At 41.6% G+C, this 12,853-nt stretch overlaps 2 protein-coding genes across 3 annotated transcripts; one reads left to right on the forward strand and one right to left on the reverse strand.

Moving 5' to 3' along the window:
- The first annotated feature begins 443 nt into the window (after positions 1-443).
- alg1 (ALG1 chitobiosyldiphosphodolichol beta-mannosyltransferase) lies at positions 444-8,314 on the forward strand. 2 transcript variants are annotated; one of them, XM_039823639.1, is made up of 13 exons: positions 444-769; positions 1,092-1,184; positions 1,278-1,381; positions 1,661-1,809; positions 2,126-2,215; positions 2,617-2,730; positions 3,388-3,503; positions 5,021-5,059; positions 6,142-6,201; positions 6,288-6,398; positions 6,776-6,890; positions 7,284-7,359; positions 7,636-8,314. In XM_039823639.1, the coding sequence occupies exons 1-13, from the start codon at positions 478-480 to the stop codon at positions 7,765-7,767; spliced, it is 1,491 nt and encodes a 496-aa protein (XP_039679573.1). In that variant the 5' UTR covers positions 444-477; the 3' UTR covers positions 7,768-8,314. The 2 variants fall into 2 exon arrangements, with proteins under 2 accessions (XP_039679573.1, XP_039679574.1); XM_039823640.1 differs by having other exon boundaries at positions 1,092-1,169.
- eef2kmt (eukaryotic elongation factor 2 lysine methyltransferase) lies at positions 8,279-12,499 on the reverse strand. The gene is made up of 8 exons (XM_039823642.1): positions 12,334-12,499; positions 11,515-11,577; positions 11,346-11,426; positions 10,052-10,153; positions 9,669-9,802; positions 9,271-9,500; positions 8,588-8,725; positions 8,279-8,416 (listed from the first exon to the last, which is right to left on the reverse strand). Exons 1-8 carry the CDS (start codon positions 12,451-12,453, stop codon positions 8,316-8,318), a joined length of 969 nt encoding a protein of 322 aa, XP_039679576.1. The 5' UTR covers positions 12,454-12,499; the 3' UTR covers positions 8,279-8,315.
- Between the last annotated feature and the right edge of the window lie 354 nt (positions 12,500-12,853).

Consider the following 12,853-nt stretch of genomic DNA (forward strand, 5'->3'; position numbering starts at 1 on the left):
GCAAGGAAAAAGGTTTACTCTGAAATACATTTATCAATACAACATTTGATTTACCAGGTAGAATTAGTCCTTATCATTCCTGCTGTGATCAAAAAACGAACAAAACATGTTTCCATGTAAAACAAAAATGTATTTAGGATAAATTCATGAAATAATAAAGGCAGATAGAACATTTTCATAAAAAATAAGTGACAGTCAAGTCTTAAAGTTTCAAGTTTGATCATATATAACATATCTTTACATTGTGCAGTAAAATGCTTTGTTCAGTGCTTGACCTACAAAATACAACCAAAATACAATATACACATCACAGTCTCAGTAAAAGCCTTTACAAAAGGGAATACAATCTATCAATTATTTAAGACATTGTTGTGTGATGAACACATTTTTTCTTGAACGCATCATAAAGTCTGCGCTCCCTTTAAATCGGATCTTGTCCTCCTCCGGTGAGCCACGTCATCACAAGTCACAACAAACATGGCGACCCGCTGCACCTGCCCGGCTTCTCTGGCTGTGTTTGCGCTCATTGCGGCGCTTTTAATTGCGTTTTATACCGCAGGTTCAAGTGTAACGTGCTCGGTTGTCTCTCTGACGGTTGTTACCGTACTGGTGTCGCTGTGGTTGTGGAGTTTGAGGCGGCGGAACGGCGGTACAGACCGGCGGGTGTGTGTGCTTGTGTTGGGGGATATCGGTCGCAGCCCTCGGATGCAGTATCACGCTCTGTCCCTCAGCAAGCACGGATATAACGTTACCTTTGTCGGGTTTTTAGGTAAGAATTAAGTTTCATACTGTCATTTATACATTCATCTAATTCCCTAACAAACGTTACATCATGCTGTTCATCAATAAGCGTCATTGTTTACAGTGTAAAAAAAATATATGGAAATACTCAAGTTTAGTACAAGTATGTCAAACGTTTGTACGGTTGGACACTTGCCGAATAATCGGGCACTAGCTGCATCAGTACTTTAAATTTCTCACTCCTCGAGCTGAGCAGCGCATAAATAATAAAATAGATCATTAATGCAGAAGTCTACAAAAATCCTGCATCAGTTGAGCTGTAAAAGTCATGTATTCTTTTCTCATTTTAGATACCAAACCTCATCAAGACGTGCTGAGAGAGGAGAAAATAAGGATAGTGCCCATAATAGAAGTGAAAGGTGTTCGAGGTAACTGGAAACACGGTATTACTCTCACTGTGTTGGGGATTTTTCCATGAGTGATGAAAAGGGATTAAGTCGTTTTCACAAAGGGCTTTGTTGCTTCTTCTTTTCCAGTGGGGCCAAAAATCCTCACGTATGTGACGAAGGTGATCCTTCAGTGTCTGCAGCTCCTGCATGTGCTGCTGAAGATGGAAACCCAGTCTCATATACTGATGCAGGTATATGTTCAGTTTGCATCTATAGATGGATGGACTGCATTTGAAAATTAACCAGCCTTTTATAAATAAAGAAATGAATGATCCAAATTGTGAGTAGTAAATACTGGTTAGGATATACCAGTATTTTTATTAAATTCAGATTTTATATTTTGTCCTAATTAACTACAAATCCACCTCAGATTAATTATAGTGCATATAACCAATAAGTAACCTCTAACGTAATACTTTTATTAAGTGACTGTAACTCTGCCTCTGATAAGGACTGTGTTTGTATCCCAGAATCCCCCGGGCCTGCCCAGCATTGCGGTGGCCTGGCTTGTGTGCGTCCTTCGCGGCAGCAGATTCGTCATCGACTGGCACAACTACGGCTACACCATCATGGCTCTGAGCCACGGCCAGACACACCCGCTGGTCCGACTGGCAAAGTGGTGAGTACTGGGAGGCGGATGTTGGCACTTTACTGTTTAGTTTTTAGATAGATTAATAATAATTACTAGGGACTAGGGTTTACAGAAGCCAGTCTGCGGTTTCTGGGCTGTTATCTTGAGATCACAAATTCATTTTCTTGAGATGAATTATAGATGTGTGGTGCCGTGGTCCTTGTGTTGCTCAGTCTACAAGAAAACATATTCTTGAACTTTTATATGTTAAATCATTTCTGGGTGTCTAACGTGTTAATATGGCCCAACAAGTCACAAAATACTTTGACAGTGAATTTTCTTCTTCTTCTTCTTCTTCCTCCAGGTATGAACACTTCTTCGGCCCTCTGGCCACTCACAACCTTTGTGTTACCAATGCAATGAAGGTCGACTTGCAGAACAACTGGGGCATCAAGTATGATTTGATTTGCACTTATCAGGTTATAAATATAACAAAATAAAGTTCTGAAGGCTCACTAGCAGCCTGTAGAGGCTGTTATGTTCTTCACAACTTTACTGAAAGTGTGAAAGTGATGATTTAAAGAAACAACCCAGGGATATTTACTGAGGATCCATGGTCCTTCTTTAAGTGCTAAACTAAATAGAAAAACTATGGTGACGCACAATGTCCCTGATGAAAAGTTCCGACTTTTTAGCTTTGAGTCTCACCAGTAATGGAGCTAAAAGTTTGTCCCATCTGGGGACACAGTTAATTTCATGGCGGTTAGATTTAAACATGAGCTGCTATGCCTTTTCAGCCCAATTATTTTAACTGTATGAAGGGAAGTGAAAAGTGGCCGTTTTGACTGTTTGCAGGGCGACGACTCTGTACGACAGACCTGCCTCCATCTTCAGAGAGACTCCACTGAAGCTGCAGCACGAGCTCTTCATGAGACTGGCCAAGGCGTATCCTCAGTTCCAGAGCAAAGAGTGAGAAACCCTACAGGAACATTTCACGTCTGTTTCTAAAAGTGCCACCGAGTAGGGCTGCTCGATTATGGAAAAAATATATAATCACGATTATTTCGATCAGTATTAGAATCACGATAATTTAACACGATTACTCGTTGACTTCTGGAAATATGTTGCAATTATTAACTTAAAAAACAGTGGAAAAAGTTAAATAAATCAACTGTTAAAAAAACACATACAACTGTGAAATTTGCCGTAATACTTTTCCTATTTAAACTTTATTTTTTCAGTTTACTTGCAAAACGTAATTAGCTAAATAATTGATTAGTCTGTTTTTGTGATCATTGGGAGCCGAAATCCTAATCCCGATTACATTTCGATTAACTGCACAGCCCTACCATCGAGGCATTTTGTCCACTAAACATTATATACGAATTTGTAGACATTTTCTCTCTTTGTGTATCTTCCGCTCTGCTGGATTTATGTTAATCTAGTTTATGTTATCAACAACAAATGCTTTGTTTCAAGCCAGAGAGGTTTATTTCAAACTTCAGTCCAGATCTCAAAGTTTCCAAAGACAGGAACATACAGTATAAGACCCTGGTGTAGCTGCACCACACTGGTTTACCCTGAAGAGCACACACTGCCATGACTCGCCTGCTGTGTGTCTTTCAGGTCTGAGGAGGTGGAGGTGGAGAAGACAGTTTTCTCAGTTTGTGACCTCGCTGGAGACACTGTGACGTTGAGGACGGAGCGACCGGCGCTGCTGCTCAGCAGCACCAGCTGGACAGGTGAGAGGAGGAGGCTTTCAGAGTGTTATGGAAAAGCTCAGGAGCAGGACAACTCATTTCACATATGTGAAGAAGATTCTAGAGATGTTGACGAATTACACAGGAGCCTTTTAATGAACACTCAAATTGAGGAGAGAATTAAGCAGGCGGTACCCAGTTGCATCCCAGTTCTCTGAAGTACCAGTCTTCCTGAAGGTGTATTTAAACTCATGCTGGAGGCGTTAACATTTAGCTGAACCTTTTAAGGTAAACAAAGATATTGCAGGTGCCTAAATATGTTGAAGCCTAGTTCAGCCTCTCTCTCTGGGAAGTATGCTGAAGTGTGGCAGGCACACCGACCTCCAAAAGGAGACAGTCGTGAAACAAAACATCCCCTTATCTTACAGCTGTTAACACTCCTTGAATCTGTAGAGAGACAAACCTAATTATACATGACCAGGTTTGGTTATTAGAGACTGGCTGAGTATTCTCTGCGACCTATGAATGACCTGAGGACTGTACTACGAAGCAGGATCAACACGCCCTGGATTTATTTCAGTTACCCGGCTTCACCTAACGTAACAACCGTGGTCCTGCATAAGCTGTGTCAGGACGGTGGTTATCAACTAGTTCAATCAACCCAGGGTTTCCCAATCCAGCGGCGCGTGCGTTCACATAAAAGAGGCAGTTTTTGCACAGCACGACCAATCGCAAACATCTACCAGAGCCGCATATTTTACATAAGTAGGGCAAACTATAACTCTACATAAATATGAAGAACACAGACACGGTTTTGCAGGCAAAACACAATACAGTCGCTGCTTCCTAAAACAGAAGGAAAGCTGGCAAAAAAAAAAAAGCCGACGCTGTAGATGCGTAAATCCCAACGCTTATCAATATCACTTCCCCATCAGTCAGGACCCAGATCTGACCATAATTACACTTGTGCTTTCCATAAACTGTCGTTGCTTTAGCCTACTATTTTAGTAGCAACCCTGGCAGTGGGAAGCCATCGTGAGAGCAAATAAAAAATGCCAAGTCTTGCTTCGTAGTACAGGCCTCTGGTGTTGTCTGAGCCTTTCCTTTAGTCTCATCACACCACAACATGGTGTTTCTGGAAATTCCACCACAAAGAGGACATACTGACTCAACATGCATATCGTGTATCCTTTAGATGAGCTACAAATCGATTGTCGTGATGAAAATTTTTCAGTTTGGTATTTATTTTTCCATATAACAAAAGTTATTTTTTTACAGTAGATAAGAGAATGATACCACTGATTCTCTTATGGCGTGGATTCATTTTTAGAAATGATGCAGAAAAACGGACAATGAAGAAGTGATGCTGTGGTCGTGTATCAGAAAGTGTTTATTAGAACTGAACCAAACGAGGTTTGGTTCTGCGCTGTGTGAAATAAACCACTTCACTTTTTTCTGATATTTTTCTGATTTGATGAATTAATAATGAAAATTATTTAAATTTGAATGTGTCACTGTCGGTATGTTTCTAATCAAACAAATGTCCCTTCTCTCCACAGAGGATGAAGACTTCTCCGTCCTGCTGACGGCTCTTGAAGGTAGGACAGTTTCACTTCTGGACTGTGAATGGGTTCCCCCTTTCTCACCTAGCTGTCCTGTCAAAATAAAGGCAGAAAAGCCCCAAAAAATCATCTTTAAAAAAAATATTTAACAATACCACATTGCTAGCCTGACAAGCCAGACCCACATCAAGATGTTGGGTCTGGGAACTTTGACAGGGCTCAATCCGAGGGGCGGGACAAGCGGTTGTCTTTCAAATTCCCTCGGCACGTAATAGGATAGCGCTACAAGGCAGAGCAACGAAGAAGTTAGCGAAGCTACTTGATAAATTAAAATTTTGCTGTATCAGGTCGGCAGAACTCCGAACACATCTTCCTTTTTTAAGAATGACTTCAGTGCCGTTCTTTTCTCAAAGAAAACCTTAATTCCAAGTCTTCCAGAAGACCGCTGTTCCCAGCAGCAGCAGCAGTCATAAGCCCCGCCCACCGACTCTATACACGATGTGATTGGCCTGACCAGAGTTTGGTTTTTCCAGCTCGCAAGCCAGCGGAAAGTGCCTAGACCCCCCTGGCTGCAAAATAAATTTGCTGCCACTAGGGTGCTTCTACCACATTGCAGAAATACAGTTCGAAGTAAAAGTCCAGCATTCAGAATATTACTTCTGTAAAAGTATTAGCATCAAAATATACTTAAAGTAACAAGTAAAAAGTACTCCTTATGCTCCTTATAGAATGATCCATTTCAGAATAATATATATTATATTACTGGCTTATTTGATATGAATTGCATTAATGTGTACATCACTTGAATGTTACAGCTGGTAAAGCTGGAGCTCATTTTAATAACTTTATATACTGCTGGGTAGTTTAACCTATATACAAATACATAACTATTTCCTAGTTTTATATATGTTGTATCAGTAATCTGAATCTGGAAAGTAACTTAAGTTTTTAAATAAATGTAGTGGAGTAAAAAGTACCGTTTCCCTCTGAGATGTACGTAGTGGAGTAGAAGTATACAGTAGCATAAAATGGAAATACTCAAGTAAAGTACCTCCAAATTTGTACTTGAGTACATGTTACTTCCCACCACTGACTTGTCTCCTGTTTGTTCTCAACAGAGTACGAAGGTTTCATTGAAGGAGGAGCTTCCTTACCGTCTTTAGTCTGTGTGATCACAGGTAACCCTCTGCTGCCTCACTGTTTGTCCACGTCTCATTTCAATAAAGTTTTAGTTTACGTGTGTGTTGTGTGTGTGTGCGCGCAGGTAAAGGTCCCCAGAAGGAACACTACAGGAAGTTGATTGACTCTCTGCATTTGGAGCATGTGAAGATCTGCACTCCCTGGCTGGAGGCAGAAGACTATCCGGTCTTGTTAGGTAAGAATTGATAAACACTAGGGACTGTACTCCCTGTGGGTGCTTTTAACCCCTCTCAGACCTGCATCTCTTTCCGTAAATATGGAGGCAATTTGACATGTCAGGCTCATGTCACAGCAATCTGACACGACCAAAGTCTGCGCTGTCTGAGGGAACGTCGTTGGAACATTGGGAAGTACGACGTTCCAACTTGAGCGGGCGTTCATGTGTATTTACCCAGTCAATAATTTGTGTATGTGCCTTGCGATAAGCTAAAAAGAAGAAAAAAAAACCTTTAAAGCTGGCGGTGAACGCTACAAGATGTTTACACTGGAAAGAGCACAGTTAAACATGTTATTATATGGTTGTGTGTTGTGTGTGTGTGTTTGTGTCGCCAGGTTCAGCAGATCTGGGCGTTTGTCTCCACAAGTCCTCCAGCGGTCTGGATCTCCCCATGAAGGTGGTGGACATGTTCGGCTGCTGCCTGCCCGTCTGCGCCATCCACTTCAACTGGTGAGCTCCATCAAGGCTGTTTTTAGATTTTATATAGAAAAACACAGAGCATGAGCACGATGAATACTGCAGTCTGGAAAAGACGCTTACAGAGCTCTAGACTTTTAGGCCTTTGTTTTTGTGTTAATTCAGGAGAGTCCATTTGTTGTACTGAGAAGATGTGTCCTCCGGCTCAGATTTCTGAAGTCAGTTATCATACGGTTATAGCCGGTAGAATTGAGTTGTTGACATTCACATTGCTGCATTTTTAGCAGATGATTTATGAAAGATTTGAATCCTAGGAATTCAAAAATAAGCTCAACGGCTCAGACAACCTGTTAAGTTGCTACTGAATACTGAAATGTGTTTCCAAGCTAAACGGGGCAGTTTCTTGTCTTTTTTTTTTTCCCTCAGTTTACACGAGCTGGTGAAGCACGGGGAGAACGGACTGATCTTCAGAGACTCTCGGGAGCTCGCAGAGCAGCTCAAGGTAAGGGGAATACCTGCGAAACCCCAAAATACACACCCACGAACATGAACTGCTGGCTCTTGTTAAGGAACGACAAAGAGCATTCAGTAATTGTTCACTCAAAGACGCAGCGCTTCCCTTCTGGCTAGGATTTAATTCAGGGTTTTCAACAGAGGTATACAACAGAGTATATACTGGGCCCAAGCAACTGTAGCACTTTTTTTTTTTTTTTCTTCTTCTTCTTTCATTGCTTGAGCTTCATTTAAATGATGTTGATTTGTCTTTGTGTGTTTCCAGTCTCTCCTGTCAGAGTTTCCCGGTTCAGGCGGCAGACTGGGAGTGTTCAGGAGGAACCTCCGCGCCAGCAGAGGGCAGCGCTGGGACGACAACTGGGACCACAACGTCCTGCCTCTGATCTCTGCTCCCTGATGGGATGCAAAATTACGAATCCCACTATGGCCACGCCAAGACCAGCCCTACAAAGCAGCTTGATCAGTTGGGGGTTAGGCATTTCACCTCGAGTGGTTAAGGTTAGGATAGCCGATTGGTCAGGGGATAGGACCTGTACAAATCAGGTTACGTTGCCTTGCGTAAGCATGGACGCCTGGCCAATAGTAGCTATTGAAGGGCGGGTCTTGGCATGGCCATAGTAGGGGAAAAAATATCACTGATGGGACACCAGAGTGGGACTTTAATGACCAAAATGTGTTAACGGGGATGAACTGCAGAGTAGTCGTGTTAGAATATTTGGGATGAAAGACGGTAGGTGCATCTTTTGTTTTAATGTCTTGTAACATGAAGGTTGAGGATTCTTTGGATAATTTGACTAACGCCCAGGTGAGAAACTCTCCACCTGTTAAGTAAAAAAACGTTTCATTCCAGCGCTTTCTTCCTCCTCCAGAGAACTTGAATGTATAAAAAAGGACACTTTGATACGATGTACATTTGTAAATAAAATCTTTATTGTGCTAGAGTTGTCACCTGTACAGTTTAATCATTTCTATAGCAGAGACTCTGTTGTAAGGAAACACGTGGCTGACGGCTCCTGTCATCACACGATGGCTGATTCCTGCTTTTTCTGTCAAAAGGAAACATTCAGTCAGTTAACAGGTAACGGCATCCCAGACGTGTCGATAAGTAGAAATAAAACCACAGCAGCCTCATCCATAAAGACCGGCAGGTTCGGCTTCCCTTTTAAGAGCAGAACTAAGACCGACTTTACTCCGACAGATCTTCAGAAATCTCTTACCGAGCTGCTGCTTAAAGCCGCCGTACGTCTCCTGGTTTCTTATGGTGGAGCAGATGAAGACTTCAGGAGACGAACACCTCAGGATCTTGGACAGCAGCTTCACCAGACTCTCTGCAACATCTGGGTCATACACCACATCTGCACCACAGGGAAGAAACATCTGCATCATGCATGCATGACAATGTAGTCTTGCGTTGCCAGACCTTCCTCCACTGCGCTGCTGAAGGAAGGTCTGGCTAGTCCACACGCAGCATTCCGAGACGGGGAGAAAAACGTGCTCTGGTTTATTGGCATTTCTTTAAACCAATCCCACACACGACGGTGCCTCTGCAAAATAGCCTCGGGAAGGAACTTTTTTTGGTGGAACATGTGTACGTTCAAAAGTTGTTTTAGTCGTGCAACAGAAACCTCAGATTGGACAGATAGTCTAGCTAGCTGTCTGGATTTACCCTGCAGAGATCTGAGGAGCAGTTCACCGTAGTCCTCAGAAATCCACCAGAGTTTAGAACGCCAACACAAAGAAAGGGGAAGGTGATGGGACATCCGGCCTAAAAAGAGTGACATCCGGCGGAATTTCCGGCAGCACCTGAACAACCCCGGAAGTGGAACGTCGTGGATATAGACTAGACTGACTGTACGGGTTGTTCTCTGTGGAGTTTACTTTACAAGACTGATCTGCTGACCTGCAGCAACGACCGTGTCAGCCCCGATCTGTCTGATGTGTTCCTCTGTCGCTGTCGTCCAGTCCATCTCCTCCACGCTACGCTCGCTCAGACCGTTGAGCCGGACGTTGTCTCGCAGTTTCTGCAGGACTCTGGGGTGACAGTCGCTGAAGACGTATCTGTTGGGGCTGCAGGAGCGACAGATGGTGATGCCGGTCAACCCAACACCGCTGCCCAGCTCCAGAATGGTCCTGCAGACCGGAGAAGAGGAGAGGGACATTAACAAAGAGTTGAGGGATTCAGTCATAAAAATTAGCAATGAAGAAATTGGGTCTTTTTTTTTTTTTTTTATTTTTATTAAATACAATCATTTCTTTCTTTCTTAGCTGAAGTTGTTCTGGTGGTGGTTTTAGGGGTACCTGCCAGTGAAGGCCTGCCGGTGATCCAGAGCCCACTCTGCCAGGTAGAGAGCGGCCTCCCAGGTCACCAGGCCGGTGGTCCCCTCTGAGATCAAAGCTATGTTTTCCAGCAGGCTGACAGCATCACCGCTGGGCTGCAGGACAAAACAACCAGATGTTAAAGTCAGTCAGGAGGGATGGCATCCATGTCTTGTCTTGTCGACATTTTGGATCCCCGGGTTGGAAGTGAACCAGTGATGTCCTGTTGATAGTCATTTGTCTTTTAGAAAAGCTCAGTATCATGATACAGCTTTAAGAAAGACTGACGAAAGTCCCCCTGTATGAGGAAATACACCTCTGTGTTGATTTCCTGGCTGTAATCCAGTGAATGATGAGTTTGGTACCAGTAAGTAGCTCTTGTAGCACTCGGTCGTGTCTTCGGCTCCCACCACTTCAGCCAGAATGTCGTACAGCTCGTCAAGAGGATCGCAGCCTGCCGCCTCCTCCTGGGGACAGATCACACAAGAGGAACTACGTCATGTTTGTGTAGGGCTGGGCAATATATCAATATAAATCTATATCGTGATATGAGACTAGATGATATCTTAGATTTGGGATATTGTAATATGACACAAGTGTTGTCTTTTCCTGGTTTGACAGGCTGTATTACAGTAAAGTGATTTCTGAACTCACTGCAGTTCTATTATTTTACCCACTTAAAAGTTCTCATATTATGCTTTTTGGCTTTTTCCCCCTTTCCTTTGTGTTCTATATCTTTTTTTGTGCATGTAATCAGTTTACAAAGTGAGAAAGCCCAAAGTCAACCCCAAAGGGACTTGCCATCTCCAACAGAAAACTCAGATTGGACAGATAGTCTAGCTAGCTGTCTGGATTTACCCTGCAGAGATCTGAGGAGCAGTTCACCATAGTCTTCAGAAATCTACCAGAGTTTAAAATGCCAGCACAAAGGAAGGCCCAGGGAACGGATGTCCGACCCAAATGAGTCAAATCCAGCGGAATTTCCGTCAATACCGGAGTAATCCCGGAAGTGGAACGTCATGGATATAGATTACCAGGGCTCCAGAACACGTGGGCTGGACTATGAACTATCCAAGACTACATAAGGACAACCAGCAGTGCTTGGGATAATGTCTGCATCTCTCCAAGATGAACTGGACACTTTTTATGCAAGCTTTGAGATCTGGAAGAACAAAAGACCCAGAACCGCTGCCCACTAGTTATATCCTAGTTCAGCATTCAACACCATTAATTAATGCTAAAGTTGCATGGCAACATGCTAGCGTTAGCACATAAGCAAACGTTAAAGAAATAGTTTGGCATTTTGGGAATTGCATGCATTTGCTTTCTGGCAGAGAGTTTTGTACATTTAACAGAAAAAAAGAATGTATTGATTAATCGAGAACTTAATTAGAAGATTGATTGATAATGAAAGTATTAATCGTTAGCTGAAGCCATAAATAACTGAAAATTATTAATTCAACTGAGTTCTTTTAAGAAAGTTTCTCTGGAAATCAACAACTGCTTTTCAACTAAACTAATAGTCTCAGAATTCCTATAATTAGTCCCAAATGTCATTATTTCCTGGAAACTTTAAAGACATTATTTAAGAAAGTATTAGGAAATAATGTAACCGTTGTATATAAATGTTGTTCCGAGACAGACTGACAGACCACCCACCCGTCTGATGAGCTCAGAGAGGAACAGCTTCCTGTATCTAAACGATGGTGGAAACTTCCGGCACAAAGAGTGAAGACACGTCTGTCAAAAACACAAAAGACACATTGTTGTTTATTTTATTGATAACTGATTAGAAGACTATGAACGTTGGGTGTGCAGGCTGACTTACCTGTTTTAGGATGTCTGAAATCAGGTTTGATGATTTGTTGCTTTCAAGATCTTTTTCTAAAAACTGAAAAGTAGAAATTATCAGTTAGAAACTACAGTATGAACTGGTTTGAAGCCTTAAATGGTGTATTTTTATAATGTTAGTTTCAGAATTAAGAAAAACTAAATTCAAATTAATACATTTTTCTCACTAATTTGACTGTCTCTCAGAATTCCTCTTTTTAAAATCAGCCTTTTGACTCTATAAAATAAATAAATCTTCCACTATTTACTTTATATATTTAACAGATTATCAATAAAGACAGTATTGATTTTGATACTTGTATTACATGTATTTATATTTTTTCAACTTTATTTTAAAACTTATTCTAATTATTATTAATCATTCACGTCGTTTTTTCAGGACATCATTACGAGTATACCACCCTGCGTTTCACTACACATAATGTGACAAATACAACATTTTATTCAAGCCACTCTTATTTCAGATTTTAGAATTCAACCTTGGGTCTCTTATGTCCACAGTCTCTTTGCAAACTGGACTGCAGTCTAAACAGAAGAATGTTGAAGTTAGTTGTTTAAAATCCGACCTTTTTTCCCCAAAACTTTGCAAAAGAGTCCGCTAATTTGTGAAATACTTATATATGTTGTGTTTTATTCTGACAGGGAGCATGTTTACCACTGAGCAAGAAAACACGGATCGACGGATTATACCGTCTATGGAATTAGACATTTCTGAATGTGTTTGTAGAGTGACATTCGTTTTGAATGATGCTTGGAGGCGGGCTAAAATACTTTGCTAGCACGTAGACATACTCACGGTCCAGGGAAATGAAACCAGGCGACTCATGGCAAAAAAAGACACTTGAAAGTCCCGTAAAACATCCGTCTTATTTACTCTTTTACTGTCTGAGGTTCGGTTCTGCTCTGAATGCTCCATGTTCAACGTGTTCACTGTTTACTTCCCGCTTACCCACAAGGCAATGCTATAATTTGTCGCTAGACCTACTGGGTAGTGTAGTTTTTTTTAAATATAAATGAGTATATTGTTCAATAAACTAAATACAACACACTGCATTTGTAAAAAAAAAAAAATAAAAATAAATACTTGAAGTAGTCTAAATGGCGTTAACGCATGCAATCAAAAACAACTACAAGAAAATAAAGGAATAGCCTACAAAGTGTATAAAAAGCAGCACTAAGCCATTAAATAAAGGGCATAAGCAGCCCTTGAGAGGCATTTTTCTTTTACTGTCCGCGATGTTTTTTGTTTTGATGTTTTGTCTATGTTTTTGTATTGTCCATGCAGCAACTTGCCCTTATCCAAACACAAATTTCTC

This window comes from Perca fluviatilis, chromosome 15 (genome assembly GCF_010015445.1).
Source record: "Perca fluviatilis chromosome 15, GENO_Pfluv_1.0, whole genome shotgun sequence".
Classification (NCBI taxonomy): Eukaryota; Metazoa; Chordata; class Actinopteri; order Perciformes; family Percidae; genus Perca; species Perca fluviatilis.